General features: G+C 47.1%; 3 protein-coding genes across 3 annotated transcripts in view; all 3 read right to left on the bottom strand.

Annotated features, from left to right (window-relative positions):
* pgm5 (phosphoglucomutase 5) overlaps window positions 1-12,789 on the bottom strand; it is an 18,494-nt gene extending 5,705 nt beyond the window's left edge. The window contains exons 1-9 of the mRNA XM_084690725.1: window positions 12,165-12,789; window positions 11,161-11,323; window positions 10,276-10,422; window positions 10,053-10,178; window positions 9,776-9,966; window positions 7,924-8,078; window positions 3,375-3,490; window positions 1,295-1,430; window positions 428-611 (exon numbers count right to left, since the gene is read on the bottom strand). Coding sequence (XP_084546851.1) covers window positions 428-611; window positions 1,295-1,430; window positions 3,375-3,490; window positions 7,924-8,078; window positions 9,776-9,966; window positions 10,053-10,178; window positions 10,276-10,422; window positions 11,161-11,323; window positions 12,165-12,422 — 1,476 coding nt within the window. The 5' untranslated portion in view covers window positions 12,423-12,789. The remainder of the gene's footprint in view (window positions 1-427; window positions 612-1,294; window positions 1,431-3,374; window positions 3,491-7,923; window positions 8,079-9,775; window positions 9,967-10,052; window positions 10,179-10,275; window positions 10,423-11,160; window positions 11,324-12,164) is intronic.
* A 1,503-nt stretch (window positions 12,790-14,292) lies between these two features.
* foxd5 (forkhead box D5) lies at window positions 14,293-15,351 on the bottom strand. The gene has a single exon (XM_084690586.1). The coding sequence runs from the start codon at window positions 15,349-15,351 to the stop codon at window positions 14,293-14,295; it is 1,059 nt and encodes a 352-aa protein (XP_084546712.1).
* A 1,531-nt stretch (window positions 15,352-16,882) lies between these two features.
* zng1a (Zn regulated GTPase metalloprotein activator 1A) overlaps window positions 16,883-27,500 on the bottom strand; it is an 11,159-nt gene continuing 541 nt past the window's right edge. The window contains exons 2-16 of the mRNA XM_084690542.1: window positions 27,448-27,500; window positions 26,948-27,034; window positions 26,735-26,831; window positions 26,374-26,465; window positions 24,495-24,554; window positions 24,128-24,165; window positions 22,819-22,865; window positions 21,873-21,959; window positions 21,655-21,699; window positions 20,885-20,941; window positions 20,201-20,252; window positions 18,489-18,557; window positions 18,163-18,228; window positions 17,906-18,032; window positions 16,883-17,582 (exon numbers count right to left, since the gene is read on the bottom strand). The exon at window positions 27,448-27,500 is cut by the window's right edge and continues 52 nt beyond it. Of these exons, the coding sequence (XP_084546668.1) occupies window positions 17,512-17,582; window positions 17,906-18,032; window positions 18,163-18,228; window positions 18,489-18,557; window positions 20,201-20,252; window positions 20,885-20,941; window positions 21,655-21,699; window positions 21,873-21,959; window positions 22,819-22,865; window positions 24,128-24,165; window positions 24,495-24,554; window positions 26,374-26,465; window positions 26,735-26,831; window positions 26,948-27,034; window positions 27,448-27,500 (1,048 nt within the window). The 3' untranslated portion in view covers window positions 16,883-17,511. The remainder of the gene's footprint in view (window positions 17,583-17,905; window positions 18,033-18,162; window positions 18,229-18,488; window positions 18,558-20,200; window positions 20,253-20,884; window positions 20,942-21,654; window positions 21,700-21,872; window positions 21,960-22,818; window positions 22,866-24,127; window positions 24,166-24,494; window positions 24,555-26,373; window positions 26,466-26,734; window positions 26,832-26,947; window positions 27,035-27,447) is intronic.

Consider the following 27,500-nt stretch of genomic DNA (forward strand, 5'->3'; position numbering starts at 1 on the left):
TTAAACAAGTCTGTTGAACTGTGTGTAAGTGTGTGTGTGTGTGTATGTGTGTGTGTGAGAGAGAGAGAGAGAGAGAGAGAGAGAGAGAGAGAGAGAGAGAGAGAGAGAGAGAGAGAGAGAGAGAGAGGGAGAGGGAGAGGGAGAGGAAGGATACAGACAGTGTCATGGCCAAAAATGGAACGTCACTCTGAACACGTGCCTCACTGGGTGGTCTGCATGGAGAGCATATGTATATGCATGTTTGTGTGTGTGAGTTTGTGTGTGTGAGACAGAGACATACTATATGTTTTACAAGCCAATCGACCAATATCCTTTTGGCAAGTCTCTGATCTGCTTTCATTCCCTTATGATCCATCCTACCTTTTCTCTCCTTTTCTTTCTACCCTTCCCCCCTCCCCTTCACCTATGTCCTCTCTCACGTTCTAACCTGGTTCCGGTAGACGGTACCATCCACAGGGTCGATGTACTCAAAGTTATCAGCCCGCTCCACGCTGTAGACGTTGTTCCCCACGGCGAACTTCTGGCTGGGGAAGGCCTTGTCAGAGATCACCCCCTCCAGGTCTCGCATCACGTGGTACGCCGTCCTGGGATCCAGGCCCTCATAGTCAAACCTGGAAAGACACACGCACACACCCAGGGTGAGCCCAGATAGACAAGGATGTACCACACACGCACACACACACACACACACGTGCACAAACATATACCTTATTGATGTCAAACCTGCCACCAATTGTGAAGTACAGTGTCTTTCTCCCCTGACCAGCCCTGAAGAGACTAAAGCGATTGTGTTCTCAGTCATCACAGTGACGTCCAATACTGCGTTATAGTAATCCTCTAGTCCTTAAACTCGCCCTGTCTGCTGTGGGAAGGTTGAGGTAAAGTTGTGGGAAAGCTGAGGTGGTCTCTCTCTCTCTCTCTCTCTCTCTCTCTCTCTCTCTCTCTCTCTCTCTCTCTCTCTCTCTCTCTCTCTCTCTCTCTCTCTCTCTCTCTCTCTCTCTCTCTCTCTCTCCAGAGGGAGCAGCTATAATAAGACCTGTGGGGCGGGGGGGTGGGGGAGGAGGAGAAGGCATAAGGGACACTTCTGGCTGAGTAGGGGAAGGAGCATAGGGGAGGGCGGTGGGGGATTTGGAATACAGAGGACTTGTCATTTGAATTACTCTTGGGGTTTAACAGAATTGGCCTTTGGCGTTCATGTAAAGACGAAAGCTGTTAAATACAATTATTGGGATGGATGGATTGATGGATGATGGAGGGAGAGATGGATGGATGGTAGAAGGAGCTGATGGATGACCTGCAGAAGTAATTGCGTCCCAGCTTGGCCCAGTGTTCCTTGACGATCTCCTCCACGCCCTGTTTCCTGGCAGCCATGATGGACAGCCACACCAGCACAGACCACAAGCCGTCCTTCTCCCGGATGTGGTCTGAACCTGTGGACGAGAGTAGAGGAGAGGAGAAGAGAGGAGACGAGGAGAGGTGGTGTAAACACTGGTCCTACCGTAAACACAGAAGGGCTGGGTACAGGTTGTGGTCTGAGTCATGAGAGGGGTGCAGTATGTCATCCTAAGAGGCCTCTCCTGTACGGTATTCATCATTAGATCCATACTGTAGATGTAGACATGCATCTCCAGCTACATGTACAGCTCCTCTTTCTCTTTCTTTCTTTCTTTCTTTCTCTCTTTCTTTCTTTCGTTCAGTCTCTCTCTCTATCTCTGTCTTTCCTTTTCACTCACTCACCAACTCGCTCACACACACTCTCTCTTTCTGTTTTCACCCTGTGTTCTCTTTAGCTCTCTATCTTTTTCCTTTTCACTCACTCTCTCTCTCTCTCTCTCTCGTTCTGTCTTTCTGTCTCTCTCCTCTGACTCTCTCTGTCTTTTTTTCTTCAGCAGAAAGGAAGCGATGAGCATCATAATCAGGAGTTAGCAGTCTCTGTCCTGTGTGGAGGTCAGTCAGCCTGGCTCCAGAACTAGAACAGAGGCACAGCTGTTGGAAATAAGACAGTTGCTGATATCTAATCTTCCTATCTTGAATGTGCGCACACACATACACACAGACAGACACACACACATACACACGCACACGCACTCACACAAAGGACAAGTAGAAGCCATGTCAGTTATCTGTTTTAATTCAGCCACATTTCTGTGTTCCGGAACTGACCAGATAATATCTCTCACCGTCTTCTCTGTTCTTAGTGTTACCCTCTCCCAACAGCAGAAGATCAGATTGCTAATCAATACAAGTTGGTGTTTAATGTTGAGGAACACCGTCCGTGTCCAGCCCTCAGGCCACGTCAAAGCCAGAGAAATGGGAGCCCGCCTCGTGTATGACAGAGAGAGTGAGGGCGGAATACAAGCAGAACACGGACATGAATTATACTTCCGAACTCCCTCTCTCTGTCTCTCTCTCTCTCCCCCTCTCTGTCTCTCTCTCTCTCTCCCTCTGTCTCATTGCTCTGCTTTTGGCCTTAAAAGGGTCTACCAGGCATAAAGTCCCATGGCCCTCCCCCGGTTCTCCCTCCATCTTTTTTGGCTCCGTCTCTCCGTCTTCGCCCCGTCTTCTCAGTCAGCGTTGCAGACAGACGCTGCTCCGCTTGACTCCGAGGTTGCTCCTCTCTCCATGTCTCCCACACCCTCCCCTCTATCTAGTGGTCTGTGCTGTTCCCTCTCGTGATCCCTCTCCCACTCCCTGCATCAGGCTCACCCTCTTCCCGTTTGTAAGACAAACCTAGCGGGAGAGGCCAACGGGGATATGGGTCAGAGGGACGTTGTCGTGGAAATCACGTCAGGGAGAGAGGTAGGATTAGGAAAAGAAAGAGAGGGACGAGCAGGAGAGTAGGGGCAGGGGAGTGGGACCGAGAAAGAGAGGGAGTGAGAGAGTGACAGAAAGTGAGCGCAATAGAGAGGGGGAAGGAGAGAGAGAGAGCGAGCGAGAGAGACAAAAGAGCGAGAGAGAAAGAGCGAGAGAGACAAAAGAGCGAGAGAGAAAGAGCGAGAGAGAAAAAAGAGCGAGAGAGAAAGAGCGAGAGAGAAAAAAGGGTGAGAGAGGAAGAGACAGACAGAAAGAGAGAGCGAGAGAGAGAAAGATAGTCTGTGTCTAAGAGCAGCTGCCAGTGGCTACCTTGCATGCTAACAGTGTGTTCTGGTGATTCAAGGAGCACCTCTCTCCTTTTATAGTAGAAATATGGGGATTATTTAGACACACACACAATCCACCACAGACCTCCAACGTATTAGACTGGGTTGACTAGGGCAGACAAACAGTATGATGTATTCCAAGCTCCCTGTACTGATTATAAATGGATTAGGTTGTCCCTATTGAGGACCATACGTTTCGGACACATTTCCCACAGGTGTGTGTGTGTTGCTCACCTGTTCCGAAGCTCTCCTCTCCACACAGAGAACATCTACCGGAGTCCATCAGATTCCCAAAGAACCTCCAGCCTGCCGGAGTCTCATACAGCGCCACCTTCAGGACCTTGGCTACCCTGCACCCAGAGAGAGCGAGAGACAGAGAGAAACAGAGGAAGAGACAGAGAGAGAGAGGGGGAGGGGGGGAGAGAAAGATAGAAAGAAAAGTGAGCAATGACTTACATAACAGACAGGTTGGCTTACAAATGATAGACTGACCTTTGGGATGTAACTAAGCAGAGGCTGCTGTGAGCTGCCATCCTCTCATTCTTAATATGGCAAAAGCAGCAGAAACCAAGGGAGTTAACCTTCTAGCTAATGTTTGGTTTGGGAATGATCCATGTTAACACACACACACACAGGGAGAGACAGTGAGAGATAGAGAGAGAGAGAGAGAGCGAGAAAGAGAGGGAGAGAGAGAGAGAGAGAGAGAGAGAGAGAGAGAGAGAGAGAGAGAGAGAGAGAGAGAGAAAAAAGAAAGAAAGAAAGAAAGAAAGAAAGAAAGAAAGAAAGAAAGAAAGGAAGAATATGTGGGAGGTTGAGGTAGGAGAGGGGTCTGCTGGGTGTGGGGAGGTGCTGTTAGCGACCGTCCGTAAACATGCAGTGCCAGGCTACAGCTGTTGATAGGACAGAGCAGATAACTAAATGAGAGTAAACCCCTCTAGAGGACGATCAGCACTGGAACGGAACGCTGGCATTCCAACTAGAGAACGGAAACTCTGACCTTTAGGACTGCTGCTGACGTTCGGATCGACTCTCCGAAGCCAACACAAGCACCGGGCCTGACCCGGGGGGAAACGTTCCCACAACGTCGTGGAGACGTTCGGGCAACGTTGTTTGTCGTTGGACTACATCGTAACAACGCAAATTTGTAATGTTCACATCAGCTGTGGCCTCACTGCAACTTGACAGCAACACACACACAACAATCCCTGTGGGATCTCTCAAACTGAGGGGACACACAAACACTCAAACACGTGCGCACACTCACATAAAAGCAAGTTCAAAGCATTCCGACAGTGCCTTATTGTCTCTGAAAACGTTGTAGCTCTCTCTGTTGCAGGTTCTTGAGGTGAACAATGCAGAAATAGAGCAGCTCTTGAGAGTGACCAGATACCGCTACAAGAGGGTTCATGTCCACCACACATGAGCGCACGGTCTGACTACAGCCGGTAACCCATGTTACAAAATTATTTGATCTATATAAAGTATCCACTTTTTATTTATATCATGTTAGTTACCTAGCCAGTATTTCATCCGAAGAAAACACTAAGAAAAGCTCATTCAATGTCTTTCCAGAAGTCAGTACTGCTCACCTCGCCGTATCGGCATTGTAACAGCAATTATAAAATGTGCTTCTAAATAACAGTATGTCCAAAAAACGTAGTTGTGAATAGCCAATTGAAAGGTTGTCTAGCAAGTAAGTCCTCATTTGCTGATGCCTATATTTATATCTCACAAGATCCAGTGTGCCAGCTCAACATGGCTGAAAGGGACCGCACATCCTTGGGTTTGGAGACGGACCCTTGCAAAATTATAACTTTGCGCAGTGCCCAATTTCCAAGCTAATCATTCCCCCCAAAAAAACACAACGAAACTTGTACAGACACACACACACACAGATTCTTTGCATTATAGTATAGATACAACTCACTAGAAGCAAGCTAGCTACGTTAAAGTGTGCATCTGAGCGGCTACATTATGTTCTACAGTGTTCCTCAGAATCGATCTGCTCGTTAAAATTCCCTCAAGACATAGTTGAAGCACTTGGATAAACAATACACACACTACACCCTCAAGCACACCACACACTCGGAACACGCGAGCACACACTCAAACACACACACAGACTGTACACGCCGATGTACACACAAATGAAAACAACCCCTCTCACAGCAGCTTGTGCCAGAAGAGAGATGTTGGCAGAAGAGTGCAAATGGAGGCGCCCGGAGAAAGATGGAGAACTTCACTCCATAGTGGTGGGATCTGTGTATAGTCCTCATTATTGAAGTTCACTACTCCCTCACAATAGACAGTTTTACAACCAACTTTGTCCTATGGGAAAAAAAAAACTATATTATCCTTATGACTTAAGTATTAGCCTAATAATAACAAGCCTAATAATCTATGTTCATGGAAATGGGACCAGATAGATATTCGTAGTGCTTATGTGTGTGTGGGGTGTACAGAAAGGTGGGAGGACGCAGAAAGTCAGCTCTTCTTTCCTCCTCTCCTCTCCCCTCCTCTGCTCTGCTCTGCTCTGCTCTGCTCTGCTCTGCTCTGCTCTGCTCTGCTCTGCTCTGCTCTGCTCTGCTCTGCTCTCCCCTCCCCTCCCCTCCCCTCCCCTCCTCTGCTCTCCCCTCCCCTCCCCTCCCCTCCTCTCCTCTGCTCTCCCCTCCTCTGCTCTCCCCTCCCCTCCTCTCCTCTCCCCTCCCCTCCTCTGCTCTGCTCTGCTCTGCTCTGCTCTGCTCTGCTCTGCTCTGCTCTGCTCTGCTCTGCTCTGCTCTCCCCTCCCCTCCCCTCCCCTCCCCTCCCCTCCTCTCCTCTCCTCTCCTCTCCTCTCCCCTCCCCTCCCCTCCCCTCCCCTCCCCTCCCCTCCCCTCCCCTCCCCTCCCCTCCCCTCCCCTCCCCTCCCCTCCCCTCCCCTCCCCTCCTCTCCTCTCCTCTGCTCTCCCCTCCTCTCTTCTCCCCTCCTCTCCTCTGCTCTCCCCTCCCCTCCTCTCCTCTGCTCTCCCCTCCTCACTTGAATTGTCAAAGGAGAGGCAGATGTTTCCTCTCTCACAGATCCCTTTCCACCTTCTCTTCCCAGCCCCCCTGCAATGTCTGCCGCCCCACCCTCCAACACACACACACACACACACACATACACTAACTCTGGCCAGCCAGAGGTGAGAGATATAGCACCTCTTTGTCTGTTTCCCAACAAAACATGGTCAATATCTGGCTTCCTGCTCCCAAAAAACAATCCCGCTCCAACCTGACAGACGCACACAGAAAAGCTATACGGCGTCTCCTACACATTCATTCGACTTTACACGAGTGCTCATTTCAGACACACACTACGCCGTCAGATGTATTTGAGCTCATAAACACATGGAACAGGACATCGGCACAGTCTAAACACAGCACACACACACACAAAACAGAGAGAGGCTAGCACTCCTAAAAAGGTCTATTGCTGGAATAAGGCCACTATCCAACACTCAATGCTTCAGGACAAGGCTTCAACTCTCCCTAAGGGCTGGGTTCTGGTTGTATAACCCAGCTCTGCACACACACACCAGCCCTAACCAGCCAGGGGAAAAGGCCACATTGTGCAGGAAGGGACTCTTCTTCAGAGGACGTCTGTTCTGCAGTTCAGAAGGTTGTACGCTAAAGTACAGCATAGATCATCTGCAGAAGGAGTCATATTTGATCAGAACCTACACTTTCAGGGTCAGTGGAGAACATCCAAGTATTTATGTGTGTGTGTACATGGGTGTGGGTGTGTGTGTAAGTGTTTGTGGTTTCCTCTGGTGTTTCTGTCTTAGTGGAGATCTAATATGACCTTGTGGTGCAGTGGGACCCGTGACAGTCATGTTTCCAGAAGTGTGTGTTGGAACAGGAGATGCAGTCATAGGAAATGCTATCAGTGTGGCCATTACAGTTCCAGAATTATACGACACAGCCTAGGGCGTGGGCTATGTGACGTAAGTGTGTGTGTGTGTGTGTGGGATAGACTGTGTGTGTGTGTGTGTGTGTGTGTGTGTGCGTGTGTGTGTGTGTGAGACACAATGATCATGACAGTGTATCTTTCATCCATCTCAACAATAGCAATGTGACACCCAGCGAGTTCAGGTTTAGGAGTGAGGTCATTTCCTGGATGGCTGAAGTTACTAACTCCCTGCTCTAGGTCATTTATAACCCCACTATTGGCCAATCACAGAGCTACTTACAAAACACTGGTTGGAGTTCATATGAAAACAAGAAACTTTAAAGTGTTCACTGTGAAATGACTAAATATGATGCTGTTTGGAATTTTCAAAAACCTAACTTCTTAATTAAGTATTAATTCTGATGAAAAGAAACAACGCATTAACTGTCTACTAGGGGTAAAGAAACACTTTTGTTTACATGTTTAAAAGTCTGTCTCCCTGGAGTAAGCAAACGATGCTGCTGTAAGGAGCATGCTCATGTACATATACTCTGTAGTCCTGACTGCAGTCCACATTTCTCTCACTCAGCACGACTCTGGTCCAATATTACAGGGCTTAGTACAGCCCATATTTATAGGTGATGACTGCTGTGTGTGTGTGTAGGTGTGTGTAGGTGTGTGTGTGTGCACGTGTGTGAGTGCTCATAAGGTTATTCATAGTGGGTGAGTCTACTCATGGCATACTGTAGGGAATGGGCGAGTTCGATATTTGTGGAACTGGGTTGAGGGAGAAGGGGGCTGGGTTAGGAGGAGGGGAGGGTCAAGAGAGAGCGGGAGAGAGTATTTGTGTGTGTGTGTGTGTGTGTATGCATTTACCTGTCCAAGGCAGTGCTGGTGGCCATACTCCTGGCCAAACCCCTGAGACCCAGCTGTCTGAAGTAGGGGATGCTAGACAGATTGGCTGCCATGACAGCCACAGAGTCAGATGGGTTCACATAGAAGCCGTTCTGACCCAGGATCATGTACCGGTCCTGCCAGCACAATAACATATACACGGTTCAAAGCCTGCATCAATTACAAAGAGTCATGATATTGAAGTGTCCTTCAAAGTAACCTGGGTGCATTTCATTTAGCTTTACTGGTGGCACTTACAATGGAACAATTGGAACAAATCCCAATTGTTTTACTGCAGTGAGTTTGAGACATCAAATGCATCCGCCACTATCTTACAGCATTTTCAAGTAGTAATTGAGTGTGCTTGCCTTTGGCAAGGGCCCAACCTTTGTAATCTTATATATATATTTATTTATTATTATTATTTTCCCACCCCTAAAGATCCCTCAATATTTGGTCTACATAGACAACGTCAAAATGTTGGTCTTGGTCACGATTGCGTTGCTTGGAATTTACGTTCCGTTGCACGTTGTAAGGATTGCCCAATTTCTTTGTTTTGATGCAACTTTGTAAACTCATTGTAAATGAGCAGCAACAAATGTATGCTTTTAAATCTATGCAATCTTCATAAATAATAAGTATGCATTTTTCTATAAAATATACAGAAATATCAGTTGTAAAAAAACGGACCCATCTCCAACCGATGCAAGAACACCCCACAATTTCCCCAGAATTGTGCACAATTTCTGCACACAATTACACAATTTTCCCAAAAATTGTACCCTCTCTAGTTAACCCATGTTTGCATATCGCATCAATAAAATGTAAATAGGCTCAATATAATCTTTGTTACATGGCCTCATCTGTACAGAGCAGAAACAGCGAGAATATGAGACTATGATGAAGCACTATTAATAAAGCGTTTTCAAATTATTGAACACTATTGTTGTTGGAATGTATTGCTGATATTAATACCAAAACTACCTTTTAAACATCCTGTGATGGTGAGATTGGAAAATGCTGGAATGAAATAATTAGGCTACACTTATCCAGTAAGGCTAATGTACTACATTGACTCTCCATGCAGTGGAACAACTGCTAGCTTGTTTTGCCACAAAAATCACCTGGCTCCATTGGTTCACATCCTGTTATCCAACAGTAATGAATACAATGGAATCCCTTCTGTGTAAGTAGGGCGTATGAACGACTGACTGAAAAATTGACCAAATGACTGACTTGAGTTACTGGGAAATTAATTAATAGCTGAATGAGTGAATGAACAATCAATAATTCCAAATTAATTAATCAATCCACATTTTAAATTCTATCAAGACTAAAAACTTTAAGGTTTTAGCTCAAGGCACCCAAAATTGCACATAACAGCACATTACAGTTTGTGGTAACTGTGCAATTGTCCTTTTTGCATGATTTAGATTCTTTTATCACAATGTCTTGTAACAGACCGCATCCAATAAATGGTTTATGATGTTGGACTTAGGATATTATACTGTTTTGGTTGCCTGGCACTATGTAATACTGTAGCTGAGATGTTATTGTTGCATTGTGGTTAAGATTCATTGTACCTGGTAAAATACAAACCATCCCGTGACTCTAAAGACCAGTTAAAGTTCAAACTATGCAGTTCCGATCTTTGGGCCTCTGCATTTTCTATATGTGATATTTGTATGTCGCTGTTTGCCATAGTTCGTTTGTTCATGTTTTGCATCCATGCATTTGAAAGTCAATGAACAAATTCACTCATTGACTCACTGACCGACTCACTCAATCACCCACAGTCTCACTCACTCCTTCATACTGTACATTCATTGTTTACCCCGTCGGCGTCAAACGCAGCCCCGAAGCCAAAGTCCCCGCTCTTCATGGCCTCGACCAACGGCGCAGCGCAGGTGAGGTTGGGCTCCGGAGGCCGGCCCCCAAAGTCCTCCAGAGGTACGCAGTTGACGGCAGAGTTGGCAGGGGCCCCCAGCTCATCACAAAGCACCCTCCGCACATATGGACCCATCACTAAGAGGAGAAGAGGGATCGAATGACTTCCAGTTTCCCATCACACACACGCCATATGGAACCATCTCGGTGAGACGGGCCCTTACCTCCGTTCATGGCGTCTATGCGTATCTTGAGCTGCTCCGAGCCTGTCAGAAGGTCCTTGATGGCACCAAAGTCGAAGATGGTTCGAAGTAGGTTGAGATACACCTCCACTGAGTCTACGATCTCCACTGAGAACAAAGTGACACTGCAGATGGGTGCACACGCCCAGGATTTGTTGGGTTTTGTCTGAGAAGTGTGTGTGTGCATGTGTATATGTGTGTTCACCTCTAAAGGGTTTAAACTTGTTCTCCAGGTCAAAGTCGTGGCGTCCCAGTCTGGAGAGGTCGATGCGGAGGTCGGGGCAGATGGCGTACTCCTCCAAGGTTCTGCTCACCTGGTGGATTCTCTCCATCACTGTGTCCGGAGACGGGCCTATCAGGGACGAGGACACGGTCACCGTGACGACACCACCCCTTCCACTCCACTAAGCCATCAAAGACCCCAAAACAAGTTGTGTCGTATCATCATTTGATACAATCACAGTAGCTGACATTATTTTCCTCATGGCACTACATGCTTGTTCGTCTTTCAACTATTACCTCACATTTTACTACTCATGTTTGTCAATTTATTTACCATATCAGATTAGTGTGGCCAAGTAAAAGCAATTGCTTTTCTTTTTTTTCTAAAGTGTTTATGTGTGAACTCATGTCAAACAGCAGGCTTACAGAACAGGCCCTTGCTGGCCCCAGGAAAACAGCTGGGTGGAGTTGTGAGACAGAGGGGGGGGGGGGGCAGAGATGGCCAGGAAAGGCTCTATTTATAACTGTTGACATGCATGAGATTCCACAGCCAATCCCCAAGGAGATGGATGGGGATGATGATGAGGGAGAACTGGGAATATGGGAATGTCATTAGTTCAGAGGGATGTCGTGGATGGGCTCTTCTGGGAAGTCTCTCAACTCAGTCCACAAATCATCAATCAGATTGTGTGCTCACTTGTTAATGATTCAGTTTGATTATGTTCAATTTCCTGTCATTTACTTTTGATTCTATTTGTTCACGTCATATCACATGAAATGTCAATCTTCTAAACAGAGAATCATATATTACAGTGAAAAGTGAACACCTAAATGGAGATTTACTGAGGGGCAGTAATCTAATCCTCACCTCCATTTGCCACATTGAATTTAACCCCAAAATCTCCCCCTGGGCCTCCTGGATTGTGACTGGCTGTAAGAATGATTCCACCAATGGCCTTGATCTTCCTGATGATGCAGGACACTGCTGGGGTAGACAGAAGGCCATTGTGACCAATCACCAGTCGACCAATCTGGAAGACGAGAAAGAATTTGCAAGATGTCAATCAGGAAGTCTTTTTTGTATCGGATTGCTCTGCTTTTTGTGCTTTGGTAAAAAAAAATATACTGTATATATCAAAGGGTCGTTTTACTCTTCTTATGAGAGCAATATAAGAGCGGCAACTTTCATCAACATACTGTAGAATTATGTTTTTCATGTTCTTCTCTGAGCATCTCGATTATTCTAAATAAAAGTGTCCTCACTTGGGAGGAATGTTCTCCTCTGCTGCTGACGTACTCAGCTGACAAAAAAAAATCTATCTGAGGGAGTGAGAGAGAGAGAGAGAGAGAGAGAGAGAGAGAGAGAGAGAATGAGCGAGAGAATGAGCGAGAAACAGAATAAGAGAGAGGGGGGGGGGGATGAGAGAGGGAGAGAGGCAGAGAGAGAAACTATACAGTATGGCAACACAGGCTTAATGTTCTTAACAGTTTGTATTGCAATCTTTGGCTCAGTGCCAGTCGAAAGGGTATCCCTCAAGCATCCAGCCAGCGAGGTCAGGGAGAGAGGGAGAGAGAGCGGGGAGGCAAGCGGCGCGTGGACAGGAAAAGAGTGAAGGATGGATGTAGCTTCAGATAAGGCAGGCAGGGGACATTTGGCTGGACCAACAGAAAAACATCTCTTCACAAAACAAATGATTTTCCCTTCAGATTTTCCTTTAAAGTTTTGCCATGTGTGTTCAGTAAAATAAAGACCCTTCCTTCTCTTTTCTTACAGTGTCTCTAGCTGTCACACACACCCACTGTTGCCAATATAACTCGAAAAACCTTCAAGAACTGACTTTTACAGCATCTAATGTTTGGGACTTTTCTTACCCCGTTTGCTGCCGCCATCTGCACTATGACCTCAGTGGCCGTCCGGCTGAAGTATCGTCCGTCACTGCCAACCACCATTGTGCATCCCTGCCTGTCCCGCAAGTCAATGGAAGACAGCACGCTCTGAATATAGTTCTGCAAGTAGTTCTTCTTGCCCTCAAAAACGGCTGTCTTCCGTCGCAGTCCGTTTGTACCGGGCCGTTGGTCATCGAACGGTGTAGTCTGAACCGTCAAGACGGGGATGGGGTTCGTCTCCATCCTCCTTAGAAGCCGCCAAGGCGCGTCAGTATACCCGGTATTCCTGTCTTACTTACTGGTAGATTCAGAGATGCGGAGCCGAATGAACGTTTTACGCAATGACTTGGGCCTTGTTAGTGACGTGAGGTTAAAAGTCTGAGGATATCCTCTCTAGACAGCCAGAAGTAAAAGTGCACTCTCAGTCCTCAGAATTTCTCACCGAGATGGGTAATTTTGCCGTCAAGAATGTGCCTTGCTTCGTAAACTACTTTTCAGTCAGCAGTATTGTTACATTACCTTGCTGTAAAAACAGCAACTAAAAACAGGTCTACTCAAACGCTCAGCCAGATCTGGTCTAGCCTGTGTTTGACAGCTCACGCAAGACCGATCTCTGCACAAGGACAAAAATCAGGGAGGGCCGAAAGCCCCTATATCAGCTGGCCCTTGAGCCAAAAATAGCCTTTGGAGTGCAGCGAGAATTGTGTCGGGTCTGGGCTGTAACGGGACGCTCCTTGTGTCTGTTGATACTTATTGGTCTGTTAAAACCACTGTCACTGTCAGCGCATTTATACCCCAGACCACTCGTTACGATGTGCTTGGGCTTAACTGACAAGCTGTAGAATGAGACACGCTGAATCAGACATTGATAGCCTTAACATTTTGTTTTTATGGGCTCTTAAAAACAATTGCATTGCCAATGCTATTTAATACATAAAAAATAAGAAATTAACACACAGCATATAGTCCAAATAACACGAAATGTAGGCTCTGTTGATCCTACTTGAAACTAAATCAATTTAAAGCAGCAAACTTATCGTCAAACTCGACAAGTTTGACGATAAATGCATAACATTTGATAATACCAGTAGCCAGTTACCGGCGCGCTGTTCATAAAGGAACAAAAGTAGGTCGACAGCGCAACCGTGTGTTACAACCAAAGCACAGCCGAACGATTAACATAGGCCAATACTTATAGGCAATTGGCTGGCTATTAATTTGTCTGCAGTTGATGTGATACACGTTTTATTTTGCTGGAATTCCATAACCATTTATGGCAATTGGCAAAATCTTCGAGCCCCTCGAGTAAGCTACTTCAGACCTATTTTATGTGTGTAAAAATGTCAACACGCGGGGGCAGCACCTCCACTGCCGAAAGCCGTAAGTAGACTCATGGTTTGAATATCCTTATCGTTTCACTTAAATAACGATTTAATATAATCTGTATGTTCTTCAATTCTATGTTAACTTTTAGGTAAGTAAAATGGTTTAGGTTCATTGTTACGCAATACTTTGCGTCACACAGACAAAAAAGTAGGTTTACACCATTGCGGCTACATGTTTTTTTTGGACTGTGTTAGACTTATGTTAGTAAAATACATTAATGAAGATTTTTAGTGGAACAATAAAGCAAAAGCATCACTGAATAAATACATAAAAAGGATATCAATTTGTGATACCATATTATTTTGAAGAAAAAAAAATACTTATGCAGTTTATTTAAGAAAGAATCTTTGATTAAATAGCAGGCCAATATTAAACTCTAAATGAACACTACAGAATGCGAACAACGTGCCATATTATTTATTTGCATCTTCTAAAAACATGTAGCCTAACACAAACAATAAACAAAAATAGGCCTGTAAAACATTTCGGTAGCCTATTTCCCATGCACTTTTATTTGCGCTTTCATAGTAAAGGCAAATATTACAATATATATTATCAGCCAATTATTATTTACAGAAATTCAGTTCAACATATTTAACTTTACATTTACATAAATAACATGCAATTAAAATCATTTCTTAGAGAAATACTTATGGGCATCCTTTTGAAGTAATTATGTTATCACCTTTATGATAGGGACAAGCAGCTTTGCTTGTTGCAAAAGTCTTTAACAACTTGGGTAAGGTAATTGGACGTTGTCCGAAAAGGAGGGGGCAGCACTGAACATTGTGCTGAACGGAGTCCGTAATGGAGCCGGTAGAATGCTCGGAACCAAAGAGGCGGCGGGGCCCGTGAAAAGGTGGTTATAGTCAACGGAACAGCGAGGGTTCTGGTTCTGTGAGACAGAGGCGGACGTCTTGCTCATTATGCTGTCGATGCTGAATGAACACTTGGCTTGTGTGTCGCGCTCAGGCTTCTGTCCTGAAGATAAAGATGCGCCAAGCTGCACTCTGAACTCTTTGGGGCAGCTGGACTTCTCGTTGCCGTTGAGATTCGGGTATGGTTGGTATAAGGAAGGAGCCATCACGAGACCTTCCTGCAATGGCATGTACCGAATAGGTGCGGACGCTACACTCACCCGGCCCTGGACTCCGTAAGGCCTTGTGTATGGCCGGTAGCAGCTGAAGTTTGGATAAAACATGATCCCGTCTTTCACATATTCCGGCTGGTTCCTCTTGAACCTCTTCCTGCGCCGGAGAAAGCTGCCATTGTCAAACATGTCCTCAGAGGCAGGGTCAAGAGACCAGTAGTTGCCTTTGCCTGGATTGCCTGGTTCCCGTGGAATCTTGATGAAGCAGTCATTAAGTGACAGGTTGTGTCTGATGGAGTTCTGCCAGGCTGGGAACTTCTCCCTGTAGTAAGGGAACTTGTTGCTGATAAAGTCGCAGATGCCACTAAGCGTCAGTTTCTTCATTGGGCTCTGTAGGATAGCCATGGTTATGAGGGCGATGTAGGAGTACGGAGGCTTCGCCGAGCCGTTCTGAGACCTCTCAGAGGAAGGCGCGTCTGTGCAGAAACTGCTCTCGCTTTCCCCCGAGGAGTCGAACTCTGAGCAGTCCAGTTCCACACTGGATTCGGCTGACGAGACCGTTTCCGTGGCGCTCTTTCCTCTGTAAAGTCGGAGTTGGTCGTGGAGGTGCTCGTCCTCTCCTACAATGTCAATCTCATCCTCCTCCAGGGGCATGCAAGCCCGATGGGACGCTTCAAACTCATTGGAAAGGGTCATAGCTGAGCCCAGAAAGTTCAAAAACGCTTAAAGCCTCACTAACAACACAGCAACATTCACCTTTCAAGACGCGTAAAAGAGCGGGAAGTCAACATACATGCGTAAAAGCGCACAAAATTAACTGTCAACTATTATATTCGCCTGAATTCTGTAAGCTCCTCTTGTCCCGTGGTCGTTACTGGTGTGTATGCAGTGAACGTGGGAGTTTGGGGTGTTTATGACGGGTTGGTTGTCCCCCCCAGGCCAAACCCATTCATCCTCCGAACCTATCAGAGGAGATCCTCGCCGCGGGTAGTCAGGCAAGACAAGCACACGGGTCGGAAAGGCTATTGCCATAGGGATCCTCAATGCTAATAGCCTAGACTTAGGCAGACATTTGAAATATCAAAAGCAATATAGGAAAGGTTGCCCCATGGGTCTAGAAAAAGACACGTTTAGTCCTATAATCCATGCCAGCAGTGTTAATTAACTCTACAGGCCACTCATCATCTAAACACATCTTCAACTACACTAAATGTTGCTGATCATCGATGGCCTAGTAAACTATTTAGCCTAAATAATAAAAGACAGAGGCCATAGCCTATACAGTATTTAGGCATCATTGAGACTAATTAGCAGCATTGCATGAATGAAAATCCAATTCAATCAGTAATGCTACAATGCGCTTCAGTAGCCCATAAAGGCAATTCTTTGAGAGGATACAAGGTTACTTTGAACGTTGTTACATTTCCTGTGTCACTGGCCCTATTCAAATTATCGAGAGCCTCCAACCCGATTAAGAATACAGGAGCACAGTAACGCGGCTGGAGGCGGGATGCTTTGGGCAAGTTTAACGCCACGCCGAACCCCTGATAACAAGCTCAGTGTTTGCACCTCAGCCCCCCGCGGTTTCGTTTAGTTTGCCACCTCTGGATGCCCGTAGGTGGTATGACCATGAAAATGGCCGTGGGACGCCCCCCCGCGGCCGTGTAAGAAAGGGGGCTATACGGTCACCTTAACGAGGCGATCAGCATCAGAATCGGGTAGGAAACGGCACAGCTGCACTGTACGCTTAGGGCTACGAGGCCTGGCCGGGGTTTATGACCACGGAGAATGGGCACAGCCATCCTCAAAGCAAACCGGTTCAGCGCACGGATATGTGTTAAAACAGTCCGAGGATTAACCATCTCCATTGCAAATGACAACGTTGGGATGTCCCCACCCATTTCCTCACCTGTGTGTGTAGGCTGTTTGTCTGATAGGATGACTTCCTAATAATCAGACACCAATTTCTAATAACAAAATCTAACCTCGCTACTGATGGTTAAAACATCTTTTAATTCGACTAAAGTGTATGCGAATGGAAATAAGATGTGAACGTTTGCGAACATTTGTTTTATCCTGCGGAATGTATTGCCTTTTTCAAGGATTTAGTAAATTACAATTCCAGTTTCAGGTGTGTAAAATGTACCCATCGTCTCAATTAATATTTTTGTTAGGCCTACCTGTTATTATCTGTTGTGATTGTGAATATGAAGAATACGAGAGAGTATTTGACATATCGTTAATTTATTTAAATAATTTAACAATGGGGAAAAACAAAGTAAACCACGTCAACATAACACTAATTTTGCTTGGCTATGGATACTGCCACGTCAAACAGCTAAAATCCAAACTCTCTAATGTTTAATATTCATGATAAATGCCACCACTTAATTTTTACATCCAAAACTGCTTTACTTTAGGCCCCACTAATATAGTTGCACAGAATTGCTAAATATTATGCTAGGGACTGAGTTGATTAAGGCAACTTCAATTGTTAACTATTTACACAAAACATGACATTAAGGACACAGTATAATTACGTCTATTCAATGGTTTCTTTATGCGTGAGTGTGAGTGTGTGTGTGTGTGTGTGGGGGGGGGGGGCTGCTTTATGAGATCCTCTGAAATGATTTGCTTAGTCCCCTGAGAAACCAATTATTGGCCCGGTAACATATAAGACTGTATCTGGAACAGGAAGTCCAACATATGCTTGAGTAGAGGTTTTGGCAAGCAGCAGTAGCAGTGCTTCACAGATACTCAGACAAGGTGATTTGAAAGGAGAGCAGACGAGCGCACAATTTCAAGTGGAACTGTCCATGGAAAATCCAATTCCGGTCCAGTCCAGTCCAGGTGGAGTTACTTTCCCCCTCCCTGCAACACTGTACATATGAAGTGTTCCTTGAGGATCTCTCGGTCCAAGTTCCTCCCTGTGGAGAGACAGAGGTTGGGACAGCGAGACTTCATCTAGCGCTATGAGCAGGAGGGTTTGAAATGTAAACACCCTGCGTCTGAATTCTGTCACATCAAGCACAATTGACAGCAATCCTCATAATGACGTTTTTACCACAGTTTCAATTACCGGTCATAACGCAACACTTCGGCAACATACATATAACCTGCACCCAGCGACCGACATCAATATCATACTTCTCCAGCACATATAGCTTTAGACGTCACCCTGAACTCGATCCCTCTTGTCCCAGTCATGACCCGACCTACGGCATTGCCTTGGTCGAAGTGGAGGCCTCACCTATGAAGACCAGGCGGTTCACCCGGGGCTCGTCCTCCCACAGCTGGGGGGTCTCCTCCAGCTCGTACAGCTCGTGGACTCCCTGGAGCATCACCTGGTGAGCTTTACCTGCCACTGACACAATGCCCTTCACACGCATTTCATTCGTTAGGACAGCTCAACGAAACGCGCACACAGTTAAAACGACACCAAAGCCCTAAAGCCCACGGTGAAGCAAGCCAGTGTTATAAGGAGGGTTCTCGTCAAGCGCGTTGTACCTTGAGCCGTATGACGTTCATGGGGTGTCCTGACTGGTTCTTCAGGGTCTTCTCCCACAAGACGTCCTGACAGGGAAGGGAGAGCCGGTTCAGTGCGATGTTTTCGATCAATATCTAACCCCTGTTCCTGGAGAACTGTACTGCTCTTCCATTTTTAATTTGTACTCCAACCTAATTCAGCTTGTCGCATAGCTACTTACTGGAGGGTGGTTGCTAATTTAGGGGTTTAAATGAAAATCTACAGGATGGCATGATTACCAGGAAAAGGTTTGGACAGCCCTGGTCCAACAATGATCAGAACCATGAGTTCCCTGAGGGGTTCTAACCTGGATGAAGACATTCAGGACGTCCTCAGAAAGACTCCCAGGAACTTCAAATGTGACCGTTAGAATACTCTGGGGGGGGGGGGGGGAAACATCAGATTATGAGCACACACCTGGAAAACCATGACATGCATTCAACAAGTGAAGACCAATGAACACCACAGGACATGCAACACGTAATGTATCGTGAATTTGTTTGATAGACCGTCTAAAAGGTGCATCTTCTGTTGTATGTGACTGCAATATCTTTTCCCCCCGTTTTTTTTGCGTGTGTTTGAAGCACCGATTTAAAGACAATATTGAGTGAGAGGCGTCTACTTGTAATTTACAACCGTAAATAAATACAAATTGAGCTTGTTACCAGAAGGACGTGTGTATATCACTGCCATTAAATACAAACACACTGTTTTGAATTGTGTGAGCCATGCATATTCTCACACTTGCCTTTTCATGCCACATAGTGGTGCTGTTAATGACTTTGACGATGAACGTGTCAAAAACATTCGAAACGGAGGGTCATCTTAACCCTAAATCTCTTTATCTCTCTCTGCTCCCCGCCTGCCCTGCCCTGCCCTTCCTCCTCCTCCTCCTCTCCCCTGCATACTTCCTTACAACATTTAAGGGGCACTTTGCAGATATTTAGTCTATTGTGTGAAAGTGTTAAGGTTACACACTTCCTTTTTTATTTTGGTATAACAACAGAAATACAGCACCCTGATTTGCATGAAAAGAACAGCTGGGGTGAACAGCCCCCTCCTCCCTCCACTGGAGGGAGGAGGGGGGGGGTAGTTGAGTCTCATGCGGGAAAGGGGACTTGGTGAAAACAAATGACAATACAGATTACCCCCCACACACCCCTACACACACACACACACGCACGCACACACACGCGCCCCCCAACCTCCAAGCCGTTCGGTGATAAACGCACTTAAGAGCACACGCAGTCCTAGACTATGACCCCTATGAGACATTGAAAGACTGCAATCCAGGAGATATCGCCCCACATGCTGCGATACGTCTGACGTATCCCGGCCGGCTTCTTCCACTGTAGACAGGCCGAGGCTGTCTTGTGGAGGAGCAGAGCCACCAACAAAGAACTTCAAACGCTTTCCCGATTGATTACAAAGCTAAATAGAGTAAGCAGGGTGGAGACTTTCCACCAGAGTGTCAATTCCCCTGAGGGTATTTAGGGGCAAGACACTGCCCCCTGGAAATGTTACTGTCTGCTAGCCAGCCAGAAAACATAAGGAACCAGAACATTCTCTTCTCCAATCTCAGTTCACTCAAACCCATGGGCTACACGACTTGAATTAGTCAGCGCATTGAAAGAGAACAAATACAAAGGGGAAACTGATTTGAAAGGGGAAACTGATTTGAAAAAAAGAAGAGAGAAATCGTACAAATTGTATTTTTGTTGACTGGTGTTCCAGGTTACGTCTAAGTCACCAGGGACAAGGAGTATCTATCTGGATTGCAAACCAAAGGAAATAGAAGGGTCTGATTCCTGCCGAGAAGTGCTCAAGAAAAACGCATTTCTATTTTGCCCGGCCTGCCCCAGTCACTGCCGACGAGACCATTGAGCATCGTCAGTGCTGTGCGGCCCTCCTTTAACCGCATTCCATAACCCCCAGTCCTCCGTAAACAGGTTTCAAAATCGAGCGGTTCTGACCCGGTACACAGCAACGCAGGTGGATGGGCGGGCGGGAGATGGGTACCTTGTCCAGATGAGGCCTGGTCGTCTGTACCAGCTGCAGCTTCTCAGCCAGACTGTAGAACGAGATCACGGGTTACACAGGTTGGGATTTACATCTGATTCCCATTGCCATACACCTCTGAACCCTCCCCCCCCTCCAGCCCCCCCTCCCCCTCTCCTAATGTCCCTCTCTCTCCTTCCCCTCCTCCACTCCTCCCCCCGTTCCCTGACCTCACAAGGAGGACAAACATGATAAGCAGCTTCAGCCCTGAGCCACACAGGCAGAGCAACAGGGGGGGGGGCTCCATCAAACAGCCAGCGCCTGCACCGGGGGCTGGGGCTGGGGTCAGTCAGAGGAAAGGACCCCCCCCCCCCCACCACCACCACCACCACCACCAGGGGGCCATTGGATACAACACACATACACAGGTCCTAATCCTTCGCAGCTGTGGCCCCCAGACCGCAAGCCTGTCCTGGTGTAACACTGGTGAGCCCATTCACTGGGGACGAGTTTGACAAGAGTTCTGCAGCGGTGACAATAAGACAAGGACCCCCCGCCCCCCCACCCCACCACCCCAACCTCCAGGTCCCAAACAGGCTTTCTCTCTATAGACCCTGCTGGGGGGGGGGGGGAACAGGGTAAACAAAGTCAACGATCTTAGTCCTATGAACGGCACTGTAGCCCTGGACACACACACACACATACTTAGCCCCATCCTTGGTGTCGAAGGAATGCAGGTCTAGAACTTGGGAGAGGTCCACCCTGGGGAGCACAAACAAACAGAACTTCGTACGTTTCGAAAAGGCTCATCTCGATGCATGACATGGGACATGGTCGGGTCAAGAGACTTAGGTGCATAAACGTGGGCCCCAAACCCCCCCCCCCCCCAAAACCCCTACAAATACAAGAGTTCCCCTTCCTACAGGTATCAGGCCATAGTCGAGCCATGGAGGTCCCTTCCAGAGGAGCTGGAAGACGTGGAGGGGGAGCTGAGGAGAAGCCGGGCGCACGTTTTCCTGATTAACCCCTCGCTGCACACAGCCTTTCATCTGGAGAGCTGACACACCCAGCCTTTGATACACACACTGACCACTGCTATCGCTACACCCCAAACTGTGCAATAACACAACCGTGTATGCACTGCCACGCACACTCGCTCACTCACACAATCACCCACACAAGCGCGCGCGCACACACACACACACAGGGTTTTGCTAGTGGGTGGGGTGTTGCAGCAGGGTCAGAGTTCAAAGTGCAGGGGTTTGTGGGTAACTGGACACCATGGGATGAAGTGTTTGTGTTTGCGTTGGTGAGGTGGGAGGGCTCATCTGGAACACCACGATGTGTTTGATCCTTGTTATGAGATCCAAACTGAAAGTGTATATAGGGACGGTAGTTATTTGTTAGCCACATAACTTCCCAATATGAAAACTCTGCTGGGGAAAAACATGGATCACTTAAAAACACCCAAATACCTTGACTTTTGAGTCTCCAGGATCTTAACAAGGCCATTGATAGACCTATGGGGAAGAGGACATACACAAATACAGAGGATCAATAATCAGGAAAACTCTTTAATGATATGATAAAGATCAGCATCTGGCAATTTCTCCATCCACAACGTAAACAAAATAAATCATGGACATGTGTGACTGAGCTGTAGGGTAATAGTGTGTGTGTGTGTGATCTTCACCTGACGCTTTCTCTAAGCTTTTCCAACTCCTCCTCGGTGACCAGGTCAGTCTTGTTGATGATGGTCAGGTCAGCCAGGGCAATCTGCCTGTTGTTCAAACCCAACATCAACACACCATTCTTCAAAAACAATCATATGTGCGTAAGAAGGTACTCCTAGGCAGGGTTTTTCCTGCATTTAAAAGGCTAAAGCGGCCCGCCTAAGGCTTTACTCACACTGCCTAAGCAGAAATACCTGCTAGAAACTTCTAGAAGAAAAAGCGCCCTCCAAAAAACCTGTACGGCTGTCGTTCGGGCATCCCGCCAGCCCGTGCTGCTGTATGCTTGGAAGACGAAGAAACCTAGCTACGCTAACTTTCAGAGACCAAATCACCTGCCTGAACTCTAGTCTGGAGAGATGGAGAAAGCAGACGCGTCCATCAAAGGCATTCAGTAAGCTGTTAACCGCCGCAAGGATTGGTCTTACACAACCCACAACTTTCCAAACTAATGTGAAATAGTGTGGCAATTTGGGGCCTTAGCATTCCAGGTTCACAGAAAGGTTTGCATGATTTTATGTGAAGTCGTCTTCTATACAACTTCCCAACCTATGTAAACCAGTAGCCTACAGTTTTTTGACCGGTTCCCCATGCTGCTGCCCCCCCTCTCCTCTGTGCTGGTCGAGTGGGTATCAAGTGTCACACTCAAATGGACCAACAGTTGGATGGGAAACAAACACAAACGCAGTGAACAAACACAGTCGGGCAGCAGAGCAGAGGGCCTGGGAGGTCTCGACAGCAGTCGTCTACACTTTGCCTGTCTGTAAACATGGATCAACAGCACCACGGAGGAGAGAAAAGACACAGACTAAGAGTGCCACGACAAACAAATAACAAACAAAGACCATTTGAAAGAGAGAAACAGAGAGGGAGGGAGGAAGGAGAGAGAAATTGTGAAAGAAGGCTTACCTGGCTGCTTCGTTGATTAGTCCCTCTGGCTTCTCCTCTGTCAGATGCTGCAGAGAGAGACAGACAGAGAGAGACAGAGAGAGACAGAGAGAGAGAGACAGAGAGGGATAGACAGAGAGAGAGAGCGAGAGAGCGAGAGAGCGAGAGAGAGAGAGAGAGAGAGAGAGAGAGAGAGAAAAGGACACACTGAGAGGGAGGGAGAGACCAAGATGAGAGGGGGATGTTTAGAGCGAGAAACAGAGAAGTCTCGAGATTGCTAATCAATGCCGACGTCCCCGAGTCCTCCTACCACTGGGGTGTTAAGCTGTGAATGGTGCTTCTACTTTGCAAGACCCCCAAGCGTGGGGCAGGTTGTCGTGGGTTTGTTTGGAGAGGGCCTACAAACACCCCCCAACAAACCACCCCTAAACCCTCACACGCCTGGCTCAGCGCCCTGTCACGGGAAAGTGACATCTCCAAAATGAGGCAGAGCGTGCACGACGAGCAGGCCATCAGCCCGTCGTCCCGTGACGCCCGTCCCTCGCTCCGCGCCCCAAGCCTCCAGAGACGATCCCGTCTCTCATTCCATTTGCGGGCCGCCGCGTCCTGTCTCTTGAGGTACGTACATAACAGAGGAACTCCCCCGGCCCCCCAGGCTCCATCCCACTGTCACATCCGGACTGAGTGATGGAAGTCCAAAACCAAACAGAATGATTGTCCGTTTTCGTGCCCTGAGCCTACACCCCCCCCGCTGGCCTGGGAGTTGGGCTGGAGGAGTGCTTAGAGGGGTCGGTGTGTGTGTTTGGGGTGGGGAGTTTGAGGGTCATAAAAGCAAGCTCTGCTCTGATATTAATGACTCCAATTCAATCTCAATCAGCTACTCAAACCCCTCTCTCTCTCTCTCTCTCTCTCTGTCTCAATCTAAATCTCTCGTTTTTCTTCGTAGCGTTGTCCCCCATCCCTCCCTCCTGCTGTGAGAGTTCCCAGAGGAGGGGGGAGGTAGCACCCAGGCCAGGGAACGAGTCGCCTTGCCAAGCATGACACCTTCCCATTACAACCTATTATCCAGGTGTCACTAGCCCTGTTCCTCTTAAAGACTTTTGTACTGGGGAGGGTGTGAGGTGCTTCTCTCTCTCTCTCTCCCTCCCTCCCTCCCTCCCTCCCTCCCACGTGTGTGTGTCTGTGTGTGTCTGTGTGTGTGTTAGGGGGGCTGCTGAAACCCAACAACCTGTGTAGAAACACGATCCAATTTCACAGGCTAAAGGGCCTTGCCTTGTTAGCGCTAGTTAGGAGCGTGGAAACAAAAGAGCATGGCAACATGAACACTTGCCTGCATTCCGTACTTGGCGTCGATGACAGTGACAATACCTGGGAACAAACAAGGAACAGGGTAAGGGTCTTGTAAAAGACCTTCGTCCACACAGTTCTATCAACTAATCTTTGCCCCCGCAGCATTTTGGTGTTCCGGTTGTTGTGTTGGCTCAGCTCACTTTCTCTGACATTATTTTTGGTCTCTCCTCTGTAGAGATAGCGACAAACTGCTGAGTACTCCTTTATCCCAGATGTATTTTGAGTGTAGAAAACAAGGTTTCTATATGTGCACAAGGAAGACTAGACCTGCTGGTTTGTAACCGGTCCGTGAAACACCAGCTCAAAGACGCCAACAACGAGAGTTTGGACAAACTTTAGTATCTCACCATCTAAATAGATGTCACTTCCCAGCTCAGCATCAACCCAGAACATGGAGGCCACGGCACCTTTCAGAGTGAGCGTGAGAGAGGAGGGAAAGAGAGACATTGAGACACTTTCCCCGATACTGTTTCGTGACAGATTCAAACTTGAATTACAAAACACTTTGTTTCCTAATTCGGTAGACATTTGTCTTTTGGGTCATAAAAAAACAAAACAATAACTGAACACAAACATAACAATCATCAGGCGGATAAAACACACAGAACCAATTGGAAAATAAACCAAACTCCAACAATATCAGAAGTCTACAGGTTTATCCACCATCAACGTGTGCCCGCATCACACACAAACATATTTCATTCCTCTTATGTTGCTAGAACGCTGTGGACCAGGGCAAACTCATCCGAGGTGCTCGCAATTGTTTCCCTGCCCCCCCACCTCCATAGGTACAGTTGGTTTGTTGCAATCTTTCAGAGAGGGCAGTTATTCCAGCACCCTATGTCACCGTGCCTGGCCTGGCTTGTTCACATAATGCACTTTTGTCAAACCGTCAGGCGAGAATAAGAAAGCATTGTAAATATTTGATAGGAGAGTAATGAAAACACAATTTCTGAGTGGCACCTTGCACACGACCAATCCAGACCTCCTCCCCGACTGGAAGGGGAGGGGCAGGCTCCCTGGAGACCTCACTGAGTGACAGGTCTGTCTGGGCCAATGACAGAGCTGTCTCGGTCAATAACCGACCTGTCTCGGCCAATGACACGGCAAAATGGTAGGGAGAGTTCCGGCCTGAGCACGCTCTGTTGGTACCGTCTGTGTAGACCAGTGGTCTGTGGCTGGCTGCGTCCCGGGCTCTTGACACCTGTCACTTATCTCCACACTCCAGTTGCCACCGGTCTCTGCTTGTAATGGCCCCTTATTGATTTCCTATTTCTCTCTGGCCTGATAGCTTCCATGTTGGCATGGAAATAGGCTATTCAGATTCACCCCCCCTGCTATCACCGGAGAGAAACGTCTAACAAGGGGCTAAACTTTCACTGGGCTCATCAAAAAGTAAAAGCTACAGATCAGTGCAGAGCTAACTTTCTGTTTGGACTACTTGGGACGTGGGCTCCTTTAGAATGTCAAGATCCAAGGCCTAAAACAATGAAGCTGTCCTTCAGATTACACAGAGTTCAAATGAGGCCAAAATAAATGAGTCAATTTTAAGGCCAGAATTGGGGTTTCTGGACTTTGACCTCCCATTCACCAGCCATTCAGCCCCAACACGCGGAGGATCTCTCCTCTAATAAGGCCTACCATACACCCTATCCCTACCCAACTCTGCAAGGCTCTTATTTCGGGGGAAATGATGTCAATTTGATGACGCTGAATGGATCGACGGACACAATTATACATCACGCGAGTCAGCGGAGTTTGACATGTCGTTGCCGTAATCTCCTATGAGATTGTAGCCGATCACAAGAGAAGGGCAAACGCAGATTAGAGTTGACATGAGCGCTAAGGGCTCTCCTTAAACGCATCATTAACTGTAAACCAAACAGCCCAGATGTTGCAGTCCTCACGCGGTTCTGCTCTCTGAGTGGTCAGCCGCAGGGAAATGGAGGGCCTGTCGGCGGTAATGTAAAGAGACAGCGCCTGTCGGTTCCCTCAGGAGTGCAGACAGGGCTGCTTAATCAGGTGTTTCTTAGCGTAAGGTACTGCATTGTAATGTGAGTGGCAAACTATGGTGGTTTCAAGTGAACTTTGATTCTACCGCCAGATTTTCTGACAATGCCCCAAGCACGACCATCCATCTCCTGGGAGTGGGATGGCAAGCATTCAGCAAATGTGTGAGCGTGTTGATAAAACGTGGAGCTTTTTGATTCAAAACAAGTCTTTTACCTGGATCGGCAAGTCCGGTAGTTTCTAGAAGGATGTAGTCAAACTTCCCTTTTTTCTCCATGAGGTTTTCTATAGCTTTCAGGCCATTGTCCCTGCAATACAATAAAAAAAATATATTGAGGTTGCAAAGTATAGATACATAACAACTAGCTAATACTGTAGGATAGCAGTAGAAAATGCTATAGCTAAATGTTAAATATTTCAGGTGAGTGACTATCAAGGTGGAACAAAAGAAAAAGCCAATAGTAGTGCAGGAAAGGGCATTTTAATTGTGCTCCATTTCTTTCAAACATTGAGAAAACAGGTATGGTGAGCGGACCACGTGAGACTACTGAGATGCACCCGTCTCCTCTACACATACTTGACAGAGCAGCACAGGCAGCCATTCCTGAGCTCCAGCCACTCCTCATACAGCTCTCCTGCCTGACTCACAGCCAGAGACTTCTCCAGGGCGCTCCCTAGAGGTCAGACCCGAGACTGCAATCAGGGAAACTCACCAACAGTTCTTTTTTATGTACCTTTGCTGCACTCTGGTGAACACATTTGGGTAGGGAACTATTTGGTGTTTGGGTACCTTCTCCAAACTCGTTGAGGATGACAGCGATCCTCTTGTTGTGTTGCTCAGTCAGGATGTAATTCAACAATGTTGTTTTCCCTGCTCCTGTGTACATCCGTAACATGGAATGTTCATCAATAATAGTAACAACAATAATCACCGTAGAGCAACAACAAGTAGCTAGTAAATGCTCATCAGCACCTATCTCCGCTATGGCGAGTATGCTATGCAGTGACACAGTAATTGACCATCATGGAGAATATGTATTGCAGTAGTTCTCAATCCTGGTCCTCAATCCTGGTCCTCATGCCCTGCATGTTTTAGATGTTTCCCTCTTCCAACACACCTGATTCAAATAAATGGGTCGTTACCAGGCTTCTGCCGATCTAGATAATGACCCATTCGTTTGAATCAGATGTGATGGAGCGAGGAAACATCTAAAACATGCAGGACATGGGGTCCTTGCAGACCAGGGTTGAGAACCACTGATGTATAGTCTGTGGAATGGACACACATACCGAGGTAGCCTGTGATTATGGTGACCGGTATCTGCTCGCCAAGTGAACCGGGT

This window comes from Hypomesus nipponensis, chromosome 24 (assembly GCF_054491055.1).
Source record: "Hypomesus nipponensis isolate SF chromosome 24, ASM5449105v1, whole genome shotgun sequence".
Taxonomy (NCBI): domain Eukaryota; kingdom Metazoa; phylum Chordata; class Actinopteri; order Osmeriformes; family Osmeridae; genus Hypomesus; species Hypomesus nipponensis.